Below are 25690 nucleotides of genomic sequence, written 5' to 3'. Positions count from 1 at the left end.
TTGCACCTCAGGAAATCCCCGTGATTTTCCACCCTGCACGTGAACAATTTCCAAACCCTCCTTCCACAAGAATATTAAACAGTAGCTCTCATCTGACCTGGAATGGCCAAGCCGACAGAGCCTCCGGAAGAAGCCGCGTCCTCTTTTGATTTGCTCTGGTTGCCAAATTCCTGGGCCTTCACTTCCTCCTCAGTAAAGGTGTGTGCCACTTACAAAAAAAATGGTGCTCGGCGCTGATTGACTGAGCCATCTGTTCCTCTTCGTGTCAAATGGCCGCCGCCGCTATGAGGCGGCGGGTCCGCCCCTGGGAACACGCCAACCTTTCTCTTCCCGACTGCGACAGGGACTATCCAGTTCGAAATCCGTTGATACTAGCCTGGGGCTGGCCCGACTCCTTCATGAGTTGCGATTGCTCAGCACCCAGTTTCCACGTGGCACTTAAGCGGCAGCCCATACGTTGCCCCGGCAACTTTGGGAATTACGCTTAATCAGGACAATCAAGATTCCCGTGTTCATTTTCTAGGCTGTTCCTTCTTTAGAATTTAACTATAATCTGTCTTCATTTCATATTCACAGTTTGGATTCGATTTAACTGTACAAGTTTTTTTTTTCCTTGCTTCAAACTTCCAGCGAAAGGTAAAAAGGTGTTTCTTTTTTTGGCTGAATTATTTTTTTTAAAAAGTATTTGCTGCCCAAAGCACCCCCCACCCCCACCCCCCACCCCCTCCCACCCCCACCTCTGCCCTCCCCCCTCCCCCCCCCCCCCCCCCCCCCCTCCCTTCACCGATTCTCAAAATTTCTTTCATTATATTTGTTCTTGCGTGCAAACCAGAGCAGGATCTGGAAACAGGACATGTTTGGTTAGTGGGGAAGTAGCTGTCCCAGCAGGAATTCCAAGGTAAAAGTTCTGGTCGGGTTCCGCCATCTTCTCTGCCAGTCTGCTACAGGGATTTAGCTGCAGGGGAGACTGGTGTTGGACAGCTCAGTGGAATCATTCTGTGTTATCGGCTGGCTCAGTGAGTTCTTCCATAGCAACCCCTCTGCCCCTCCGGTTGCCCTGAGATACCAGGAAGGTGTGGTGGTGGTGGCAGCCATTTTGTTTTCTGAATTGCTGTTGTCTGTGATGAGAAGAGAGGAGGTGAGTGGAGCATCACCAGGCTTGTAGAGGACACTGAGGAGATAAAAAGAAGAAGAAAGAAAAGAAAAATAAGCGGCTGCCCGTTAAAACAAACACGAAAAGAGTTGCTCTCATCGACACAGAGACAATCGCCGGAACTTTACCGCCCTGCCTGCCACGGGAATCGCAGCGGGCGAGGGGCAGACAATGGGAAGGTCTGTTGACCACGGGTGGGATTTTACGGTTTCGGGATGAGCGAGGCCGTAAAATCCAGAGATTCCGGATGGGATTTTCCAGCCATGCTCGCCCCAAAACTGGAAAATCCCACCCAAGGTCAATGGACCTTCGCATGGTTTGTCCTCGCCCCCCCCCCCCCCGCTCCCCACTATGATTCCCAAGATGGGCGGGACGGGAAAACTCCCCCCAGTCCATGTCTACACTCTCAGTATTGAGCCTCCATCTCTCCGCAGGATATTTTTGCCCTTTACCTAAAATGCATTTAGGAAAATTTCAACTGGATGGTATTCCTCACAACATAGTAAACACAATCCAACAAAAATCTCCATTTACTCTGTCTGTGTCTGTATATAAAATGACTGGAACAGAGCCTTCCCTGCCCACTGCCCCCACCCCACCTCTTATTGCTTGTCTTCCAAAATGACAACATTTCCACTCCCGTCTTTCTGTATTGCTGAGAAGGAAGACATATTGCCAAAGCTTTTCATCCTGCATGGATCAGGACAAATGCAAGAATGCCAAATTTCAAACAATCGCAACAATTTTATACTGCAGGAGAAACGGGTGCTGATCGTCGGGCAAGCTTACTCTGCTTCGCTGAGGTGTTACCACGGAGAAAGCAATGGGGAACCATAGCCAAGCTCCCAGGCATTTCAAAAAGGCACGAGGGTTGAACGTAATCTTTGTGTTTGTGTGTACATATGTACATCACTTACAGCAAGTGTAAATGAGCTCAACACCATGAGCTCAACTGATGACCTTAAATTGGTGATTAGTGCAGCTATTGGCACACTCAGCATTGTGCAGCAAGTGCTACCCAGTCACAATTATCAGTAGATGTTTTGTATTGGCTTGGGCTGATCGAGTGCGGTCTGTACTCTGCCTTGTATGAACAACTGGGAAACTGTTTGATTCGATCAACAAATTATTAGGATGTATGGCCAATGGATTTGCTCTGATGCTGAAATACATATGCCTTGCTGATCTGTGTGCTAGACAGAATGGGTGCGATCTTACCGGCCATTCATGCCCCACTGCCGCCGTAAGCGAGGGCAGAGAATTTGGCCCTTACTGCAGCGGGACCGGAAAATCCCGCCGGTGTGAAAGGCCGGATGATTCCGCCCAGTGTCTTTTAGGTCCAATGCCAGCGTTCTGTTAGTGGAAAATGCCACTCTTTTTATTGGGTAGAGACCTTACTCAAGCAGTCCACACTTGCAAAGCCCACAGCTATCCCGTAGCCAATCTTCTAGGTGCCAGAAATATGCAGTCACCTTAGGACGATGTTGTGAAATAAATTACATCACAGCAGATGATGCCTGCTTCCAAGCCAGATGTTTATATTTGTCCTATCTGACAATATGTGATTAGGGGCATTGGAGGAATACATCTATTATAACTCATTTCCATATATGTGCCCAGGGTGACACTAAAATGATTTACTCTGGATGCTAGTACAATAAAGAGCAAAGATTAGCGGCGTTGGCCATTAATTTATTTACACTTATAAATTCAGTGTTGCGGCACTCCCAGTGTTGAACCATGTTCAAAAGGAGCGCAGGTTGGAATCAGAGTGCAGTCTTGTGGCTCAGTCTCTGTCCTCCCTTTGAAAGTGGCGCAATACTCAAATAACTGGATAAATCTCCTGGCGCTTAATTCAGCAAAGTCAACAGGCCGTGGCACGCATGGACATTGCATTCACTGGTGCCCGATTAGTTACATTTCACAAAACATTATTAAAGACATTTGCGATGTTAAGGCAGAGGTAGTCTCACACGTCGTGTCTTGGGGTACAATGGGGCAACTATCCAGCTGAAATAGTCTACACTTTGTATGCCAACTCAAGGCTGCATGCTGATACAAACTGTAGCATAACTTCACTTCACCTCTTAAAGTTCATAACAGCAGAAAAAAGCCATTCATTCACTGCACTAATGCTGGTGTTAGCTGTCCAACTGTTTACAATAATCCCATCTCCCTATCCTTCCCTCAAATTCCATTATATTCTTTCTTTTCAGATACTAAGCCAATGCTCTTTTCATTGACGCCGTATTTACTGCCCAAATTGTCGTAAAACATTTAATGTTCTAATAGCCTGTGTGAAAAAAAACAAATGTCTTCTAATGTCCCACCTTGATTCTTCTGGTAATAATCCTGAGGTTATTTCCTCTAGTTACCGATTCACCAACCAGTGGAGACAATCTGTCATTGTTTGCCCTTTCAAAACCTATTCATAATTTTGGGGGGAAAAAAAAATCAGAAAACCAATGTAAAAAAAAAGTCAATCATTTTTTAATTGCCAATATGGTGAAACTTCTGTTCCGACACCCATCGTAAATATCAAAGCATGCTCAACATGTCCGACACTGGCCTCTGCGTTGCTAGGGAAATAAAGTGGGGCTTCATGGAACAAACCACGGAATAGTAAATCTGAAAGCAAAGCCCGTAAAAGGAAAAATGCTTTATTTTTTATTTCTTCCCTCTCTCCCAGAGAAATGTCATTAAACCTCATGGGCTATGACTTCTTAAGCGTCATTATATGATTTCCGACAGCTCCTTTAATTATCTATTTCATGTCACGATGAATGGCTGTGAGGGATTCGATATAAAGATATGGTCCAGTTGATCTTATTTCAGCAGGAGAGTGATGCCAAAGATAACTTTCGTGACCGACCTAATTTATTGGAATTGTAAACATAATAACCCGTAGATAAGAAGACGCCAGGAGATGTCATTAAGACCAGACCCCTGTGACTTAGGCACTAGCAATACAAACATCACTGATCCCTTAAAGTGGCAGCAATGATTCCTAAACTGAAGCGGCCATGGGAATGTCCTATCAGTTGACTTACCTGGGCAAATTTGTCCTATCTGACAATATGTGATTAGGGACATTGGGGGAATACATCTATTATAACTCGTTCACATATATGTGCCCAGGGTGACACTAAAACGATTTAATCTGGATGCTAGTACAATAAATAGCAAAGATTAGCGGCGTTGGCCATTTATTTATTTACACTTATAAATTCAGTGTTGCGGCACTCCCAGTGTTGAACCATGTTCAAAGGGAGCGCAGGTTGGAATCAGAGTGCAGTCTTGTGGCTCAATCTCTGTCCTCCCTTTGAATGTGGCTCAATACTCAATAAGTGGATAAATCTCCTGGAACTTAATTCAGTATTACTGTCCCGCACAATGAGAATCCTCACTCAGAGTAATAGAACATAGAACAGTACAGCACAGAACAGGCCCTTCGGCCCACGATGTTGTGCCGAGCTTTGTCTGAAACCCAGATCAAGCTATTTCCTCCCTATCATCCCGAAGTACTCCATGTGCCTATCCAATAGCTTCTTAAATGTTCCTAAAGTTTCTGACTCCACTGAGTCAGTAATAATACACATGATTTCCTTCCTCACACATGCTATTCGCCATCTGTTATATATCCAGGGTATGTTCTTATGCCGACACACATTTTTCCTTTGTTATATAGCCAGCTTATGCCATTTTCCTACGTACGATATGTGCTCTGGACTCAATATATCAAGGTTATATTTTTTCCTCTATAATATATACATAGGTCAGAATTTTACATTGCTTGGGCAGACGCATACCCAACTTGGAAACGCATGAAATCGCACACGTGTCCTGGCGCCATTGCGCACTTGTGCAAAGTTTTGGTTGGCGGCCCCGTGCTTGAGTGGGAAGGGCATCTGTCGACAATCAGGTGGCCAATTTAGCCCTTCAAGGGGCCAATTGGACACAATTTTACACGGCCTGTCTGCTTTAGCGGTTATGATGTGGAGATGCCGGCGTTGGACTGGGGTGGGCACAGTAAGAAGTCTCACAACACCAGGTTAAAGTCCAACAGGTTTATTTGGTAGCAATACTGTGCTTTAGCGGTTGACAGACGGGCTGATTGGCCAGGCGACCGTTACGTTTTACTTGATCCAGAGTGTGATGAAACGTCAAGGCCGAAATAAAATTGAAGAAGCTGTCAGAGATTTGCGTTTGGTTGTGCTGCCTCGACACTCTTTGCTCATTTTATCCATCGCAGTTTATTTTTTCCAGGTCCGCGGCTCCCTGAGACAGCTCCACAGCAGCTGTCCCTGACATTAGAACGCCAGCTCGCACCCACCCTGATTTCAGCACCTGCCCTCCTCCCGCCCTCCCTGGCAGTGCCTAGCCTTTCCCAGCGTGTGCTTCACCCTGGCTGCCCATTGACTGGCTGTTCATGGCGGGTAGCGCGTTTCATACCCACTTTTATGCCTGCCAATTGTGAGCGCCCAATAGGGCGAAAGATTCAGGCCGTTGGATACATGTCCTATAATGAGGGGCTGAGTGAATTGGGCTTGTATTCTCTGGAGTTCAGAAAACTGAGATGCAATCTGATTGGAACCTACAAAATTCCGAAGGGGCTTGATGGGGTAAATGCTGAGAGATTGTTTCCATTGGTCAGGGAGTCTAAAACAAGGGGGCATGGTCTCTGGGTAAGGGCCCAATCATTTAGGATTGAGTTGCGAGGAAATGACTTCACGCAAGGAGCTGTGTGAATCTTTGGAATTCTCTACCCCAGAGAGTTGCGGATAAGAACATAAGAACTAGGAGCAGGAGTAGGCCATCTGGCCCCTTGAGCCTGCTCCACCATTCAATAAGATCATGGCTGATTTTTTTGTGGACTCAGCTCCACTTACCCGCCCGCTCACCATAACCCTTAATTCCTTTACTGTTCAAAAATGTATCTATGGATGCTCCATCGTTGAATATATTTAAGGTGGAGATGCTGGCGTTGGACTGGGGTGGGCACAGTAAGAAGTCTCACAACACCAGGTTAAGAATTTAAGGGTGGGATAGACAGAGTTTTGGGGGAGAATTTTACCATTTTGGGTCGAAGTGCCGGATCTGGGCGTCAAGTAGATCCGCGCCTGGAATCCTCTTTGCAGCGCACTCATATGTGTTTTGCCAGATCCAGTCCGATCCGCGCTGTGGGCGGGGCTTAGTGCTGCCGGACCAATCGGAGCTCTGAACTGCGCATGCGCAGTTCGAAAAAAATCTGACAGCGCGCCCGGGCGCGAAAGAAAAAAGCAGAAAGCGGAGAGAGCGGCTCTCTGACGGTCATCCTGTGGTCGGGGGCGGCGGGGGGGGAGTGGTGGGTGTGACCGATCATCCCCTGGGGTGGGGTGGAGAGGGGGTGTGACGTCTCATCCTCTGGTCGGGGAGGTTCCGCTGCCTGTCTGCAGCCGATCCCTCCTGGCACCATCACTGGTACACTACCAGCCACAGCCATCTCTCCCGCTCTCTCGCACCTGCAGGGAAGAGTAATCTGTGGCTGGTAGTGTACCAGTGATGGTGCCAGGAGGGATCGGCCGCAGACAGGCAGCGGAACCTCCCCGACCAGAGGATGAGACGTCACACCCCCTCTCCACCCCCCCACCAGGGGATGATCGGTCACACTCCCTCCCCTCCCACCTCCCCCTCCCCCCCCAGGGGATGAGACGTCACACCCCCTCTCCTCCTCCCACCCCCTTCCCGCCTCGACCAGAGGATGACCTGGGTCAGAGAGCTGTTGCAGTCTCTGACCCCGCTCTTCGGAGGCTGCAGCGGCGACTTCAGACTTTTATTTTGCAGGTCGGTAACAGCGCGGACGCGGATCGGGCCAGAAGACGGTAAAGTGGGATTTGGCGGTAGGGTTGGGCGCGCGGTTCATTAAGTCGATTTAAATGCATGCAAATGCATTTAAATCGTCGGGCCGCCCGATTCGGGCGCGCGCCGGACCCACGCCCGAATCGGGTGTCGGTAAAGCCGTGATCTGCTCGGAATCGGGTGCAGATCGTGGTATAGGCCCGACGCCCAACTTTACCGTGATTTCGCACCCGAAAACGGGCGCGAAGCTTTGGTAAAATCAGGCCCTTGGTCTTTTGGGGAAATTAAGGGATATGGAGAGCGGGCAGGAAAATGGAATTGAAGCCCAAGATCAGCCATGATCGTATTGAATGTCGGAGCAAGTTCAATGGGCCGAATGGTCTACTCCTGTTTCTATTTTTATATTGCCTCTGTAGTGGATCCAAAACAGGCTATTCCTTTATATCAAGAGCCTATGCAAGTTAAGCTTTCTCTATGTTTGTATATAGGGCCTGTTATTTCCCTATAATATACCTCTTCCCATGGAGTACATATACTGTTTGTCGTTCCTCATTAATAGGCTGTGAAATGAAGACAATAAGTCACAATGTGACTCCAGACGGAATCACATAACCCAGCGTTGTATCAGTTTCTGTCACACAGGAGTCGGCCATTCATTTAAAACTGGTGAGTAATTGTCTGTTAACTTCTCTCGTTCTCCCAGGATAGCAAAGAGAACAAAAATGACCAAAGCCCATGGAGAGATTCCATGTTCCACTCTTTGCTGCCACAGCTTAGTCCCTATTTCAGCCCCCACTCTTGCTCCGGTAGATGTTTTAACAAGCCTTCATGAAAATACATGTTTGTATCCAACCATCCAACAGTGTACTTTCATCTCTGAGAATATCAGCATCAATCTGTAACAATCATCACAAACGGACAGAGAAAGTGACAGAAACAAACTTGGTAATAGGGCACTTTTCACCCCCTGGCCTCTCCCCCCCGCCGCCCCAGCAACTCTTTCCCCAGCTGCAAATGTCAGGAAAAACGGGATGGAGATTCCTTTTTCTGGGCCCCCACATCTCTTTACAACCCCAGAATTTCCTGCAATAGGCTCACATAGAAATATAGAAGATAGGAGCAGGAGGAGGCCATTTGGCCCTTCGAGCCTGCTCTGCCATTCATCACCATCATGGCTGATCGTCCAACTCAATAGCCGTGGGCGGCACGGTGGCACAGTGGTTAGCACTACTGCTTCACAGCGCCAGGGACCCGGGTTCGATTCCTGGCTTGGGTCACTGTCTGTGTGGAGTTTGCACGTTCTCCCCATGGGTTTCTTCCGGGTGCTCCGGTTTCCTCTCACATTCTGAAAGATGGTTTCAGATAAAGCTCGGCACAACATCGTGGGCCGAAGGGCCTGTTCTGTGCTGTACTGTTCTATGTTCTATATGTGCTGGTTAGGCGCATTGACCCAAACAGGTGCCAGACTGTGGCGACTAGGGGAATTTCACAGTAACTTCATTGCAGTGTAAACCTTACTTGTGACTAATAAATAAACGTTACTTTACTATTCCTGCTTTCTCCCCATAACCTTTGATCCCATTCGCCCCATTGGGCTTAGGCCCAATGTGTCAATGTTAAGGAAACAAAAAAGGTGATGACCACCTATCCTTCTCTCCCAGAAAATAGCCATAAAGTTAGCATTGGACTTGCACTATGATTGTTCCTCAAACGACAGGGTCACAGGCAATGAGTCGATGTGGAGCTCAAAAAGGTATAGGCTTCATATTGTTCACAGCTTACTGATCAGATCTTCAGGGGCTTGGGACTTTCTGATAGCCAAGAACACAGCTGTGGACCTTTCTAATTTGAAACTTCCTGCTCTTCTTTCAAGGGTGGATGCAGCTGTGAGGCAGACCAGGTTCCCCCCTCCAAACCATGTTAGAGACTTCAAGCGGGAAATGTCGGTGTGCTGGAGTGAGTGTGTGAGCTGCCCAGTGCCATTCTCAGACAGGAAAAGGTGCTTCAAGGACTGGCGCTGAGACGCAAGGAGGGATTTCAGACAGGCTGAGATACTGAAGATCCAATAGCTCTGCCCACACAGAGGAGAAAGGTTAGGCTGGGTGAAATTGTACAGAGCGAGCTGTGTGAAATGGAATCATAGCAAATCATGGCCCCTATTATACTGCATCGAATTCCCTTCTCTAGTGGATTAGATATACCTTCTACGTCTTGTAGATATTCGAGGGGATGAAATTACACTGTTGGATGGTCGGATACAAACACGTTTTGGAATCATAGAATGATAGAATCCCTACAGTACAGGAGGAGGCCATTTGGCCCATCGAGTCTGTACAGAACACACCCCACCTAGGCCCTATTCCCGTAATGAAGGCTTGTTAACATCTGTCAGTGAGATTTGTAGGAAAAACCTTTCCTTAATACAATAACAGGATTAGGCAATAAGTACCGTCAAACCAAATTGATAAAGAGTTTCTGTTTAACTATGTATCATTAACTATATATCATGTTTCCTTCCATTGCAAGTAAAAATTGTGCGCTGATTCTCTATAAACTCTGTTTTTATGCTGCTGTGGCAAAGATAAATTATGGGCGCGATCTTATGACCTCATCCTGCCCGCCTGTCGTTCCGCGAGGCAAGGTGGTAAGATTGGGTGAGAGGAGCTCTCCCGGTTCACTGGGGGATAAGGGCGCCTGCGCAATGGCATCCCAAAAGCTCAGCAGCCGACTTCACCGGTGAGCTGAGGCTCCCCCCCCCCCCCCCCCCCCCCGGCTACTGGTGAGAATCACATCCTGATTCATTTTTGTCTTAAGTGCCATAAGATTGCGACTTGCAGCTGGCTGAAAAAATTGGCGCCATTCTCTCCCACTTTCCCGCTCATTCGGCACTTAGAATTTTTTCATAAGGTCGCACCCGCTCCTTACACCTCTCAAGCATTCTTTCTGGTTGCATCACAGCTTGGTCTGGCTCCTGCTCTGCCCAAGACTGCAAGAAACTACAAAAGGTCGTGAATGAAGCATAGTCCATCACTTAAACCAGCCTCCCATCCATTGACTCCATCTACACTTCCCACTACCTCAAAGAAGCAGCCAGCATAATTAAGGACCCCATGCACCCCGGACATTCTCTCTTCCACCTTCTTCCGTTGGGAAAAAGACACAAAAGTTTGAGGTCACGTACCAAATGACTCAAGAACAGCTTCTTCCCTGCTGCTGTCAGACTTTTGAATGGACTTACCTTGCATTAAGTTGATCTTTCTCTACACCCTAGCTGTGATTGTAACACTACATTCTGCACCCTCTCCCTTCCTTCTGTATGTACGGTATGTTTTGTCTGTATAGCGCGCAAGAAACAATACTTTTCATTGTCTGCGAATACATGTGACAATAATAAATCAAATCAAATCAAAGAACCACATTAACCTCCTCCAACACCTCTCCACTGTCATCCAGCTGGGTGGGATTGTTCTAACCTTGTCCCATTTTTATCTATCTAATCATAGTCAGGGTATAGACATAGAACATAGAACAGTACAGCACAGAACAGGCCCTTCGGCCCACGATGTTGTGCCGAGCTTTATCTGAAACCAAGATCAAGCTATCCCACTCCCTATCATCCTGGTGTGCTCCATGTGCCTATCCAATAACCGCTTAAATGTTCCTAAAGTGTCTGACTCCACTATCACTGCAGGCAGTCCATTCCACACCCCAACCACTCTCTGCGTAAAGAACCTACCTCTGATATCCTTCCTGTATCTCCCACCACGAACCCTATAGTTATGCCCCCTTGTAATAGCTCCATCCACCCGAGGAAATAGTCTTTGAACGTTCACTCTATCTATCCCCTTCATCATTTTATAAACCTCTATTAAGTCTCCCCTCAGCCTCCTCCGCTCCAGAGAGAACAGCCCTAGCTCCCTCAACCTTTCCTCATAAGACCTACCCTCCAAACCAGGCAGCATCCTGGTAAATCTCCTCTGCACTCTTTCCAGCGCTTCCACATCCTTCTTATAGTGAGGTGACCAGAACTGCACACAATATTCCAAATGTTGCACTCAATTGCACTGGCTCCTGTACCGTTAACCCGGCACCTCCCAAGGAGCTCTCTTTGTGCCCCCTCCTATTTCTCATCTCGGTTTTACCGCTCAAGAGCACTGTCCAAAAGCACTATCTTATTTTTCAGACATAGGCTGACAACACCCAGCTCTACCTCTCCGTCACCTTGCTCACCTCTCCCACAATTGCTTAACTATCAGACTGCTTATCCAACATCCTACTGGATGAGAAGACATCTCCTCCAATGGCACGGTGGCACAGCGGGTTAGCACTGCTGCCTCACAACGTCAGTGACCCCGGGTTCGATTCCCGGCTCGGGTCACTGTCTGTGTGGAGTTTGCACATTCTCCCCGTGTCTGCGTGGGTTTCCTCCGGGTGCTCCGGTTTCCTCCCACAGTCTGAAAGATGTGCGGGTTAGGTGGATTGGCCATGCTAAATTGCCCCTGAGTGTCAGGGGACTAGCTAGGGTAAATGCATGGGGTTATGTGGATAGGGCCTGGGTGGGATTGTGGTAGGTGCAGACTCAATGGGCTGAATGGCCTCCTTCTGCACTGTTGGATTATCGGATTCTATGAATATTGGAAAGACCAAAGCCATTGTTTTCAGTCCCCATTCAATCTCCGTTCACTAACTACCAGCTCCATCCTTGCCCCTGGCAACTGTCTGAGTCAAAACCAGACTGTTTGCAACATTGGTGTCAGACTTGATCCTGAGATGAGCTTCCAACCACACCTTCATACCATCACTTAAACCACCTCTTCCCACCTCTGTTACATCTCCTGACTTCACCCTCATCCCAGCTCATCTGCTGCAGAAACCATCACCATTGCCTTTGTTACTTCTAGACTCGACTATCTCAACACATTCTGACTGGTCACTCACACCCCACCCGCCATAAACCTGAAATCATCCAATATTGTGCTGCCCGTATCCTAATTCGTACCAAGACCCGTTCACCTATCACCCTCGCTGCCCTGCATTGGCTCCTACTCAAGCATTTAAAGAAAATCTCATCTTTGTTTTCACATTTGTCCATGGCTTCACCTATCTCCATCACCTCCTCCAGCCCCATCGCATCCGAGGTATCTGCAATCCTTGGATTCTGGCCTCTCATGCATCCCCGATGTCACTCACTCCGCTGTTGTTGGCGGTGCCTTCCGTAGCCTAGGCCCCAAGCGCAGGAATTCCCTCCCTCCACCTCTCCACCTTATTTTCCTCCTTTGAGACCCTCCTTAAAACCTACTTCTTTTGACCAAACCTTTGACCATCTGACCTAATGCGGCTCAGTCGCCTGCCATGTTAAATGATATTCCTGTGAAGCGCCTTGGAATGTTTTATTGTGTTAGAGACGCTATATAAATACAAGTCATTGTTGTTGCATTGGCAGAGTCCAACGATACCTCCTATGTTTAAATAGGCTTCCCCAGTAACTCAAAAATTGAATTCTTTCCCTTAGAGTTTGAACCATTCACCATTATGTTCCTATTAGATGCAGCTTGTTGGAAAAGCCTCTTGCAATTAGACTAACAGGAAGGACATTGAGCAGAATCCATTTGATCACGATATTTGGGTAAACTATGTGTCATCTCATGTGCAAAGCATTTGCATTAGTTTCAGTTAACTGTGCTTCAAGGAAGGGTGACCATCGTCTGATGGGAAGACTGGTAATTATCTGGATGTATGTTAAACTAACAGGTAGCGTCACATCATATTTTGATAAGAGGGCATTTCCTGTACTGTGAAGGCTTGTTCCAGCAGGCAACCCATCTGAGACCATTGGAGTATGAAGGCACAATTAATCACGCCAGTTTAAGGGTGAATAGTTAGCATATTGATTGATAGATATTTTCAAAGGAAACCTCGTTTACTTAGGAGTATTTCTCTGCCTGGCTGCCCAACTGATTGAGATTTGTGTATCAGAACTTCAGCAAACATTAAGATTCAATTTCTATTTGATGTGTATTAACCCCTGTTCACCTTTACTTCAGTGCAATAAAAATAAATGACTTGTTTAACTGAGCTCAAGTGTCTTGTTTAGCGGTGAGGTAGGCTCCTTATATTTTTAACATTGAAGAGGATGGACACTGCTTGGGATAAATTGTACAACTGGATTTAATTCACTTCACTGCCATAAAGTAAGTCAGTGTATTCCACTGTGTAATGTTCTTTGAGTTATTTCAGTTACTTCAATAATTGGAAGTGTGATACCGCTGAAGTAATGAGGTGGTGCACTCTGAGTAAATGTAGGTGTACATTTATGTCGGAGGTCTTGTGGCGCAGTGCGTAGCGTCTCTGCCTCTGAGCCTGAAGCTCTGGGATCGAGTCCCACCCCAGGACTTGATGGCCAAGGAAGGTGTGTTTATGACAAGGTCCAATCTGTAAAATCCTGTAAAATGTCTACAAGATTATGTGAGACGTGGATAGTCAGAGGCTTTAACCCAGGGTGGAAGAGTCAATTATGAGGGGGCACAGGTTTAAGGTGTGGGTGGGCAAGATTTAAAGGAGATGTATGAGGCAGCTTTTTTACACAGAGGGTGGTGGGTGCCTGGAACTTGTTGCTGGGGGAGGTAGCTGGAAGCAGATATGATAGTGACTTTCAAGGGGCATCTTGACAAATCCATGAATAGGATGGGAATAGAGGGATATGGTCCCCGGAAGGGTAGGGGGTTTTAGTTCAGTCGGGCAGCATGGTTGGTGCAGGCTTGGAGGGCCGAAGGGCCTGTTCCTGTGCTGTAATTTTCTTTGTCCTTCCAACACGTCAATAGCAACATCCTGGTCAAGACAAGCACACTTGCTGCAGAGTGACGGCCCCTCAAGCTATAAGCCTCTGGCGACATCCAGACAGTGACCTGTTCCAGGAAATCCCTCAATATGGCAACAGATGAAAATCTGCCGTGTGCACCACACGGTGCGGGGAGAGAAACAACAACACAAGTTGGCTTTTGCTTGTTTGCAAGCGCAAAGCATTGTGACATTGGCCGATGACCTCCGACCTCGATCGCGGCTGGGATTCTTCGGTGCTGTGGAAAGTGAATGGAGGTTTGGCTGAAACGCCAAGTTCTCCATTCTCACGTGGGGTGTGCATGGATGAGATCGGGGAATCCCACCCATGCATTGAGTTCAAACATCTCATCAGGTCTAGAAAGAGTGCAGAAAAGATTTACCAGGATGCTACCTGGACTTGATGGTTTGCGTTATAAGGAGAGGCTGGATAGACTGGGACTTTTTTTCCTGGAGCATAGAAGGCTGAGGGGTGATCTTATAGAGATCTATAAAATAATGAGGGGCATAGATCAGCTAGATAGTCAGTATCTTTTCCCAAAGGAAGGGCAGTCTAAAACTAGAGGGCATAGGTTTAAGGTGAGAGGGGAGAGATACAAAAGTGTCCAGAGGGGCAATTTGTCCACACAGAGAGTGGTGAGTGCCTGGAGCTGCCAGAGGTAGTAGTAGAGGCGGGTACGATTTTGTCTTTTAAAAAGCATTTAGACAGTTACATGGGTAAGATGGGTATAGAGGGATATGTACCAAACGCGGGCAATTGGGACCAGCTTAGTGGTAAATAAAAGGGCAGCATGGACAAGTTGGGCCGAAGGGCCTGTTTCCATGCTGTAAACCTCTATGACTATGAGGACCATTGTCAACAAAGAAAATAGCACTTGGCTCTTATTCTTTCCAACTCACTGGCCGGAATTTCACCGTCCCGCCCACCACGGGAATCGGAGCGGGCGGGGGGGCGGACCATGGAAAGATTTGTTGACCTCGGGCGGGACTTTACGGTTTTCGGGATGAGCGAGGCCGTAAAACCCCGCCCACTTTGCTCCTCCTCAAAAAAGGTGCTCAGTAACTTTTGTTTTGTGAAGGCGGCGGCCCTTTGTGTACTAAAGGAGGGATTCTCTACCATCCCGCGGGAAATCCTTCAGGACTCAGTGTGACAGGAAGGACGGAAATAAGAGAAGCCGTAACAGTAAATAATAAACCTGTGCCACTGAACAGGAGCTCAGAGCTGATGTCTTTTCTCCCTCTCTTGTGTGAAAATGCAAGATGATGAGCACACAAGAGAGATATCAATCCTGCAAGCTGCACCACACTCCAATACTTCTAGAAATTTCTACCCTGAGGAGTTTTAAGAGTGGTTTTATTCCAGATGCAAATGTCACGTCAGTGCTTTCAATGTGTTCGAATCCTCCACTGCTTGGTTACCATGTCAGTGCTGTCACTGGCAGGCTAGGAGTCCAGCACACCCAGGTCAGCCTGTGGATGACCAGTGTGCTGAATTCCCGGCCTGCCGGTGGCAGTACCATCGGCAAGGTGCACGGCAGCAACTCACCATGTCCCTCCTTCGATGGCACCATACAAACCTGTGATCGCCATCGGCTGCAGGAACAAGATCAGGTTGTGTACAATTTACATCGATGATTTGGAGTTGGGGACCAAGTGCAGTGTGTCAAAATTCGCAGATGACACTAAGATGAGTGGAAGAGCAAAGTGTGCAGAGGACGCTGAAAGTCTGCAAAGGGATATAGATAATCTAAGTGAGTGGGCGAGGGTCTGGCAGATGGAGTACAATGTTGGTAAATGTGAGATCATTCATTTTGGTAGGAATAACAGCACAATGGACTATTATTTAAATGGCAAAAAAATTGCAGCATGCTGCTGTGCAGAGGGACCTGGGTGTCTTTGTGCATGAATCACGAAAAGTTGGTTTGCGGGTGCAGCAGGTAATTAAGAAGGCACATGGAATTTTGTCCTTCATTGCTAGAAGGATGGAGTTTAAAAATAGGGAGGTTATGGTGCAGCTGTATAAGGTGCTGGTGAGGCCACACCTGGAGTACTGTGTACAGTTTTGGTCTCCTTACTTGAGAAACGATATATTGACACTGGAGGGGGTGCAGAGGAGATTCACTAGGTTGATTCCGGAGTTGAGAGGGTTGGCTTATGAGGAGAGGCTGAGTAGACTGGGCTATACTCATTCGAATTCAGAAGAATGAGGGGAGATCTTATAGAAACATATAAGATTATGAAGGGAAGAGATAAGATAGAAGCAGGGAGGTTGTTTCCACTGGTGGGTGAAACTAGAACTAAGGGGCATAGCCTCAAAATAAGGGGGAGCAGATTTAGGACTGAGTTGAGGAGGAACTTCTTCACACAAAGGGTTGTGAATCTGTGGAATTCCCTGCCCAGTGAAGCAGTTGAGGCTACCTCATTGAATGTTTTTAAGGCAAGGATAGATAAATTTTTGAACAGTAAAGGAATTAAGGGTTATGGTGAGTGGGCGGGTAAGTGGAGCTGAGTCCACGAAAAGATCAGCCATGATCTTATTGAATGGCGGAGCAGGCTCGAGGGGCCAGATGGCCTACTCCTGCTCCTAGTTCTTATGTTCTTATGTTATGTTCAAGATGCATATCTTACGATATTGATTGATAGAGGAAAGATTCAGTGATAGAGCTAGCATTCCGTTTGTAAATGTATTGCAGGCCAGTGGAGGAATGGCAATCAATTCCACCAAACTAGCTGGATATGCAGGGGCACTTCCCATCCAGATATTTACAGCCAAATAAACTGATGATACACTCCTCCCCGCCCCTTGCAACAGCCATGAGAACTAAGTACTCCTCAACTCTTAGGACAGATTTACTGATCTGTGAAAGAAATCATCAGGGCAGCACAGTGGTTAGCACTGCTGCCTCACAGCGCCAGGGACCCAGGTTCGATTCCAGCCTTGAGTGACTGTCTGTGTGGAGTCTACACGTTCTCCCCGTGTCTGTGTGGGTTTCCTCCGGGTGCCCCGGTTTCCTCCCACAGACCAAAGATGTGCAGGTTAGGTGGATTGGCCATGCTAAATTGCTCCTTAGTGTCAGCGGGATTAGCAGGGTAAATATGTGGGGCTACGGGAATAGGACCTGTGTGGGATTGTGGTTGGTGTAGACTCGATGGGCCGAATGGCCTCCTTCTGCACTATGGGTTCTATGATTCTATTCTATGATTATGAGGGGTATGGACGGGGTGAGTAGGGAGCAGCTGTTCCCCTGGGTTGAGGGGTCAATCATGAGGGGACATAGTTTTAGGACAAGGGGCAGGAGATTCAGAAGGGATTTGTGAAAAAACCTATTCACTCAGAAGGTGGTGGGAAGGTTGGAAACCTTACAATCTTTAAAAAATATTTGGATGAGCACTTGAAATATCAGAACATTCAAGGGTATGGGACAAGTGCAGGAAAATGGGATTAGCGCGCCTTTAGTGGTAGTTATTGTCGGTGCAGACTCGATGGGCTAATGGGGTTAGGGCCTGGTTGGGGTTGTTGTTGATGCAGGCTCGATGGGCTGAATGGCCTCCTTCTGCACTGTAAGAGTTCTATGATTCTAGCAGCCGCAAGGGAACACCAGCCTCTGCACACACCCCTCCAAGACATACACTATACTGACTTAAACCTATATATTCATCATCAACTGAGTTAGAATCTGGCAACTCCCTTCCTAACGGCAATGTGGGTATACTTACTGTGGTGAACCATCGTTGGTTCCCACTAGATAGTACTGAGCCAGGGTCTGGCCAGTACTACGAGTATGTATATATGTTGCTGTTGGGGTTAGGGATGGGTTGTTCTACTTGTTGCTGTTGGGGTTAGCGTTGGGCTGTTACACCTGTATTATAGTTATTATGGTACATCCCAGTCGGGCTCCGCCTCCTGGGAGAGGTATAAAGGTCACTGCTCTGACTGGGACCCCTCAGTCTGGGATCGTGTACTATACATGGTAGCTTCGTTGTAATAGTAAATAAAAGCCTTTATTTCCTTGAGCATCTCAAGCCTCGTGTGTGATAACGCGCATCAATTTTGTTTACTATTACAACGAAGCTACCATGTATAGTACACGATCCCAGACTGAGGGGTCCCAGTCAGAGCAGTGACCGTTATACCTCTCCCAGGAGGCGGAGCCCGACTGGGATGTACCATAATAACTATAATACAGGTGTAACAGCCCAACCCTAACCCCAACAGCAACAAGTAGAACAACCCATTCCTAACCCCAACAGCAACATATATACATACTCGTAGTACTGGCCAGACAATGGTAGCCTGGTTACTTGATCTGTTTTTGCTTTAAATTTTAAAAAGTTGGAGAGAGGACACCTCCATCTTAGGGCGAGCTCTGTTTCTCTCAATTATCCTGAAAGGCCAGCTTTTGCTTCTTCTGTTCAAGTCAGCACAAGGGATGCACGGTGGCACAGTGGTTAACACTGCTGCCTCACAGTGCTAGGGATCTGGGTTCAATTCCAGCCTGTGTGGAGTCTGCACGTTTTCCCCATGTCCGCCAGGTTTTCTCCCACAGTCCAAAGATGTGTTGGTTAGGTGGATTGGCCATGCTCAATTGCCTCTTGGTGTCCCAAGATGTGTAGGTTAGATGGATTAGTCATAGGAAATGTGTGGGGTTACAGGGATAGGTCGGGGGAAAGGGCCTGGGTAAGACACTCTATCAGTGAGTCGGTGCAGCCTCGATGGGTCGAATAACCTCTCTTGCACTGTAGGGATTCTATGATTCAAGTCAGCTTCCCATTGGTCCTCAGGCTTCGAGAGACCATGTGTCAGCGGCACGGTCGTGCAGTGGATAGCACTACTGCCTCACAGCGCCAGGGACCCGGGTTCGATTCCCGGCTTGGGTCACTGTCTGTGTGGATTCTGTACATTCTCCCCGTGTCTGCGTGGGTTTCTTCCGGGTGGTCCGGTTTCCTCCCACAGTCCGAAAGATGTGCTGGTTAGGTACATTGGCCATGCTAAATTCTCCCTCAGTGTACCAGGACAGGCGACTAGGGGATTTCCATAGTAACTTCATTGCAGCGTTAATGTAAGCCTACTTGTGAGACTGATAAATAAATAAGCTTTAAATAGACTAAACCGTGTTTAATTGGGCAGCGAGCCATTCTCTGGCCACCAGTTGTCCAATTTGGGGACAATCGCAGGTGTATGGTTGTTCTCCACACGAGGGTGGGTCTTCTGACCTCTGTTTGAACCTGACAGAGGGATCCCTGAAACCCACGTGGGAAACAGCCCTGCCCAGTGTTAAAGGTCAATGATGTTTCATTAGAAATGGAACCGTTTTGAAACAAATCCAGGGAATGGGAGGGGGAATTGGGGTTGGGGGGGGGGGGGGAGTTGACGGAGGAAGGAGAGTGTGGCAAGGTGGAGTGATTAAATAGCAAACAGCTGGGTGAACGAGGCTACCAGACAGGGTGGGTGAATCCAGTGAAAGAAAGGTGTGCACTTTTACCTGCTGAGAATCGTATTGGTTAATGGAAAAAAGCAAATAAACATAAAATTGTGAAAGGTCGCCATAAATTATCGCGCTGACAGTTACTGACTGTGATCCGTGAAATACCCGAAGCAAACAAGGCAGCTCTGTGTTTCCAAACTGGTGGGTGGGGATCAGTTAAAGGTGGACTGAGATGTGGAGGTTGCTGTTTGCTTCAGGTGAAGCCACCCCCTACATGGAGTGCCTTTACTGCTGCATTCCAGCTGTATCGATCTGAGGGATAGGTAACCGTTTTAATACAATGCGTGGAGCCATAAAGTGTAATAAAGCCTCATTTCAGGGTCTGGCGAAGTAAATGTGGGTCAGGCTCTTGGTGATTTGACAATGCATTCACCTCGTGCTTTCTCAGCCCGTTTATGCCCCATTAGAGGGTGATTGTGTAAGGGGCGGTTCACACACTGGGGCTCCAGCCACAAGGCATTTCCCATCAACAATACCTAGCAACACATGGTCCCCATCCACACAAGGAGACATTCGGACAGGCGGCCGAACGTTTGATCAAATACCTTGGGCCGAACTCTCCCCCGCAAAATTCTAAGGGGGCGGGATTTTACAGCATCGTTCGAGCGGGCCACTGCGCGTGTGGCGATCTGTCAGCGCCGAGGTCAGCGCATGCACAGTCTGCTGGTCTCCCGACCGTGATCCCCGCAACGTCGGCCCTCTAACCCCCCCCCCCATGGCCCGCTCGCTGGCTCCCCACCATGCATGCCCAGGCCCATCCTCAACTCTCCCCCCCCTGCCCCCCCGCACCAGCCCTGTCTCCCCACCCCCCAAACGTCATTGCTTGACAGCCAATGCCAACACTTTCAGCAGTTACCATGGGTTGCTGCACTCAGTTACCTGCTTGCTGGAGGACATGCTCGCTAGTGCACTGATGCTGCCCGTATCTGCGACGACCATCGCTGACGGGAACCGTGTGGTGTGGGAATACTGGGGAGGATCTGGTTTGTGTGTGTACACTGGAAAGAAAGCAAAGTAAAACAGCGGTGTTAGACAAACTACACCTTCACCGACGCCAAATCCACAAACCGTTGAAGCTTTCATAATCTCTGCGCGTTCCATCACATAACAGATTGAAGACAGATTTGGAAACCCTTTCGCAATGAAAGCTGGATACTTTACTTCCAAATCAATTCATTTATTTATTTATTAGTCCCAAGTAAGCGTACATTAACACTGCAATGAAGTTACTGTGAAAATACCCCAGACTCAGCGCCTGTTCGGGTATTTCAATGATTGGGTGGCACGGTGGCACAGTGGTTAGCACTGCTGCCTCAGAGCGCCAGGGACCCGGGTTCGATTCCCGGCTTGGGTGACTAACTGTGCGGAGTCCGCACATTCTCCCCGTTTCTGCGTGGGTTCCCTCCGGGTGCTCTGGTTTCTTCCCAGAGTCTGAAAGACATGCAGGTTAGGTGGATTAGCCATGTTAAGTTGCTCCTTAGCGTCCCAAGATGTGTAGGCAAGATGGATTAGCCATGGGAAATGTGTGGGGTTACGGGGATAGGGTGGGGCAGAGGCCCTGGGTAAGGCACTCTTTGGAATTGGTGCAAATTTGATGGGCCAAATGGCCCCTTCTGCACTGTAGGGATTCTATGATTAATTTAAAGCAACTTGTAACATAAAACATATTTTATTAATTTATAACTTTTTATGTCAGTTAAGGGGGTGTTATTGATTGGGAAATTTTGGCACTGGCCACTATCACCAGAAAGACATGTATAGACCCAAAATTGAGAGCAACATCTCATCTTCTGGTTAGGCATGTTACAGACCTCAGGGCTCAACACTGAGTTCAACAACTTTAGACTGTGATCTTTCTCCTCCAACATAACCTTTTTAAAATATATATCCCAAATGCAAAGTCTATCCTTCTCCCTCTCCTTCCCCCACTGGGCCATCTGTCACTTATTCTTATTTTTTGCTACATCGTTGTTGCAATCTCTCCAAGCTCCGACTAATCAGTGACCTTCTACTCTGCTCCAGCCACTCCACCCCCTCTCTTACACAGTGCGTCATCCAACACATTTCTCCCTCTCTTCCACTCTGAAGAAGGGCCATACAGACGCGAAACATTCTCCCCACAAGTGCTGCCAGCCCTGCTGAGTTTTTCCAGCACCCTCTGTCCTTGTCGAATACAAGTACAGAACCAGCTTAAGTTATTCAACAAGGTCATGGTGCCACTAATCACACCTGGGGAGCAAATTAATAAACCTTCTTTGTGAAGAAACTTAATGAAGAGACCACTGCAAACTCATCGGATATTTGTTCAGCTGTCGAGCAACGGCGGCGGGGGGGGAGGGGGGAGTCTGGTCTACATCAAGGGTATGGGATGGGCTCATTGCAATTTTTGCTACCCTTTCTCACCATTAGCTTCAATGGGAAAGGGAGTCACGTCCATTGTGATTGGGGCACTCATTTGTCACCAACCTATTTTTATGCTACATTAGACAAATCACGCCTTCCCACTGTAGCATCCCCCTCCAGTGCAACCAATATGTCAGTGCTTATGGAGTGTTTAAAGATTTAAAATTCACCCATCCACCAGTCCATCTGTGGCAACTTCAGCCCTTTAATGGTTTTTTGTTCAAGGCAAAAGGAACTGGGATATGTTCCCAAAAATATAGATGAACATTCCACTTTCCAAATGCTACAAGTAAAACATATGGGGCTGATAATCCACTGGGAAGTGGCCAAGGCAATGGAGGACATCAGGTAGCTGTTCCCCATAATATACTTGCTGCCTCACAGCTCCAGGGACCCGGGTTCAATTCCGGCCTTGGGTCACTGTCTGTCTGTTTGGACATTCTCCCCGTGTCTGCGTGGATTTCCTCTGGGTGCTCTGGTTTCCTCCCACAGCCCAAAGATATGCAGGTTAGGCGGATTAGCCAGGCTAAATTGTCCTTTGGTGTCCCAAGATGTGTAGGTTGGGTGGATTAGTCATTGGAAATGTGTGGAGTTAACGGGGATAGTGTGGGGGGGGGGGGAGGGCCTTGGTAAGAGAGGGCCTGGGTAAGGTACTCTGTCAGTGAGTTGGTGAAGGGCCGAATGGCCTCTTCTGCACTGCGGGGATTATATGATTCGATGAATATTGGGCCTGGAGGCCTAGAAATTCAAGTGCACCTCAATGTTGGTCCCCAGCAAAAAGGGCAATGGGAGGCTTTGCACAAACTAAGTAACAGGCTTTGCTGAAATGAGCAAACACAAGGAAGTATCACCCAAGGGACCGATCTTTAGCCAGAGTATTCCATGCATAGCGTCTCTTAGTCAGAACACATTGGCCCAGATTTTGCAGCCAGGAGCAAAGCAAAAGTGTTTGCCGGTGACCTTGAAAAAAGCTGTCCACTGGGTTCTGGTGATTACCGTGATCTGGCTGTCCAATCAGACTAAATCTGCCACCGCGTTACGCCGATGAATTGGCATGGGGCAGCAGGAATGTCAGCAAAAATGGGACATTTTTGTTGAATCTTTTTGTCTTGCACTCATCAGGACATTGCACGAATACAACGCAAGGGAAATCAACAAATTTATACCATATGTGATCTATCACATTGAAGCATTCACATGGCAAGCCAGGAAACCACAGAATCACTTTTAATTAGAAATTTCAGCAAGTGAAAATAAATGGCTATGATTGGATTGAGGTGAAAGCTACGATGTAGGTAAATAAAACTTCTTTTGAAAAATATTCTGTTTCTGATAATATTTTCAACATTCTGGAGAAATTTGATATTCCACAAATATAACATTGGCTTTTCAGGGCTAGTGAGGGTGTTCATAAGTAATTATGAACAAAGCCTCCGATGGGCACTGCCCGACATGCCCCCCCCCCCGACCACTTGGGGACTTCAGTCCCCCTGGCATGGTCATGGCGCCTGGTCTCCACTAGGGGCGGCCAGTAGTGATTCGCGGCGGGTGACATCTTGCTGGTGAGGGTGATCTCCCTAGATATATGGAAATCCAGTCAATCAGATGCTGTTAAGCTTCAGGGTGCAAAGTGGTTCTTGCCATTAAAAATGGGCCAGGAAGATTTTTAGCCTCTCTTTACCAGGTGGTAAAATCCCACCCATATTTTCAGATCTTTGTTGAATTCCCATTTCACCATCTGCCATGGTGGGATTCAAACCCAGGCCCCAAGATCCATTACCCTGAATCTACTAGATTACTAGTCCAGTGACAATACCACTACGCCACTATCTCCCTCAACAGTTAGCTGCGGTTTAGCTGGTGAATATTTTTTATGGATGCAAGATGGAGACTTGGACACGATTCCCCACCCTCACTCCACAGAACCATCTAGTGGCAACAGCATGTAACTACACTCTGGTTGCAGACCTGACCAAATTGATGGTAGATTATTGGCATCGCAATTTATGATCCACTTATGATAGGGTTAATATCACACACAAAAAAATTATGGTAGGAGAAGCTTTATTGCTATATTGGGTTAGGTATCTGATCCTGCCGGCTGCCTGAGGGTTAATAGTAGCTCATAAAGATTTCACCAAGGTCACGATTTGAATTTTATTTTCAAAATCAGAATAACAGCTCCAGCAAATTGCATCATAAAAAAATATATACAGTACTTAACTCCCAGCACTGCCTTGTGTTTACAGTTTGGCTTGTCCTAGTTTGCCTTATGTTGTGGCAAGGATGTTGGCACTTCGCATGATCAAGGTTAAGTTTGGATGTGGCAAACCCCAAGGTCCATTTGACCCAACGATGTGCTGGTTAGGTTGATGGGCCATGCTAAATTGCCCCTTAAATACGTGGGGTTACAGGGATTGGGCCTGGGTGGGCGGGCCGAATGGCCTCTTTCTGCACTGTAGGTATTCTATGATTCACTTGCTTTCAACTTTCCAGAATACCTGTTTAATTACTCTAACAATAGGGCCTCACGTGTGATCTCAAAGAACAGGGAGAATGACAGCACAGGAACAGGCCCTTCGGCCCTCTAAGTCTGCACCAACCATGCTGCCCGACTAAACTAAAACCCCCTACCCTTCCGGGGACCAAATCCCTTATTCCCATCCTATTCATGTATTTGTCAAGACGCCCCTTAAAAGTCACTAATCTCAAATGTACTCATTTTCATACACACCCTCCCCCCCCCCCGCCCCCCCCCACTCCCACCTCCACCCCTGAGCCCACAGCCAGGACAGTCTGGGAGTGGACCTGACAGGAACCTTGAGGACATCTATTCACGGTGGTGATGGAGACTCCATGGGAGAGCAAAAATCTCAATTCAGTTTTAAGAATGGAAAGTAAAAGGTTCGAGCCAAGACAGAAGTGTGAAAAAAAGCCTAAACTGTCCATTTTATTCAATATAAAGGTGCTTTTTTCATAGAAATCATAGAAACCCTACAGTGCAGAAGGAGGCCATTCGGCCCATCGAGTCTGCACCGACCACAATCCCACCCAGGCCCTACCCCCACATATTTTACCCACTAATCCCTCTAACCTACGCATCCCAGGACTCTAAGGGGCAATTTTTTTAACTTGGCCAATCAACCTAACCCACACATCTTTGGACTGTGGGAGGAAACCGGAGCACCCGGAGGAAACCCACGCAGACACGAGGAGAATGTGCAAACTCCACACAGACAGTGACCCGAGCCGGGAATCGAACCCGGGACCCTGGAGCTGTGAAGCAGCAGTGCTTGCCACTGTGCTACCGTGCCGCCATTTTTCAAAATACTGTTCAGCTTTCTCCCTCTCTGTGAGTGTGTGATGTGGAGTGTGTGTGTATCTGTGTGTGTGATGTGGAGTGTGTGTGTGTGTATCTGTGTGTGTGATGTGGAGTGTGTGTATCTGTGTGTGTGATGTGGAGTGTGTGTGATGTGGAGTGTGTGTGTGTGTGTGTATGTGTGTGTGTGTGTGTGATGTGGAGTGTGTATGTGGAGTGTGTGTGTGTATTTGTGTGTGTGTGTATATGTGTGTGATGTGGAATGTGTGTGTGTGTATCTGTGTGTGTGTGTATCTCTGTGTGTGTGTGTATCTGTGTGTGTGTGTATATATATGTGTGCGTGTATATGTGTGTGTGTATCTGTGTGTGTGCGTGTATATGTGTGTGTGTATCTGTGTGTGTGTGTGTGTGCATGTGTTTGTGTGTAGATATGTGTGTCTGTGTGTGTATCTGTGTATATGTGTGTATGTCTGTGTATATGTGTGTATGTCTGTGTATATGTGTGTATGTCTCTGTATATGTGTGTGTGTATATGTGTGTGTGTATATGTGTGTCTGTGTATATGTCTGTGTGTATGTGTGCGTGTATATTTGTGTGTGTGACTTTTGTTGGTAACTAGGCAAAGGAGGTTGCGTGTTGGCACAGATTTAAAAC

At 47.5% G+C, this 25690-nt stretch overlaps 1 protein-coding gene across 5 annotated transcripts in view; it reads right to left on the bottom strand.

The window, feature by feature from the left end:
• Positions 1–796: 796 nt before the first annotated feature.
• hnf1ba (HNF1 homeobox Ba) overlaps positions 797–25690 on the bottom strand; it is a 131068-nt gene continuing 106174 nt past the window's right edge. For 4 of the 5 annotated variants that reach the window (XM_078224804.1, XM_078224806.1, XM_078224808.1 and 1 more), the window contains 3 exons: positions 20194–20312; positions 3484–3578; positions 797–1171 (listed from right to left, as the gene is read on the bottom strand). In XM_078224804.1, coding sequence (XP_078080930.1) covers positions 3525–3578; positions 20194–20312 — 173 coding nt within the window. In that variant the 3' untranslated portion in view covers positions 797–1171; positions 3484–3524. The remainder of the gene's footprint in view (positions 1172–3483; positions 3579–20193; positions 20313–25690) is intronic. The other variant, XM_078224807.1, reaches the window with a different exon arrangement.

The sequence above is a fragment of the Mustelus asterias genome, chromosome 12 (assembly GCF_964213995.1).
Source record: "Mustelus asterias chromosome 12, sMusAst1.hap1.1, whole genome shotgun sequence".
Taxonomy (NCBI): Eukaryota; Metazoa; Chordata; class Chondrichthyes; order Carcharhiniformes; family Triakidae; genus Mustelus; species Mustelus asterias.
The sequence above is the reverse complement of the archived record's forward strand: the minus strand, read 5'-3'. Positions and strand labels throughout refer to the sequence as shown.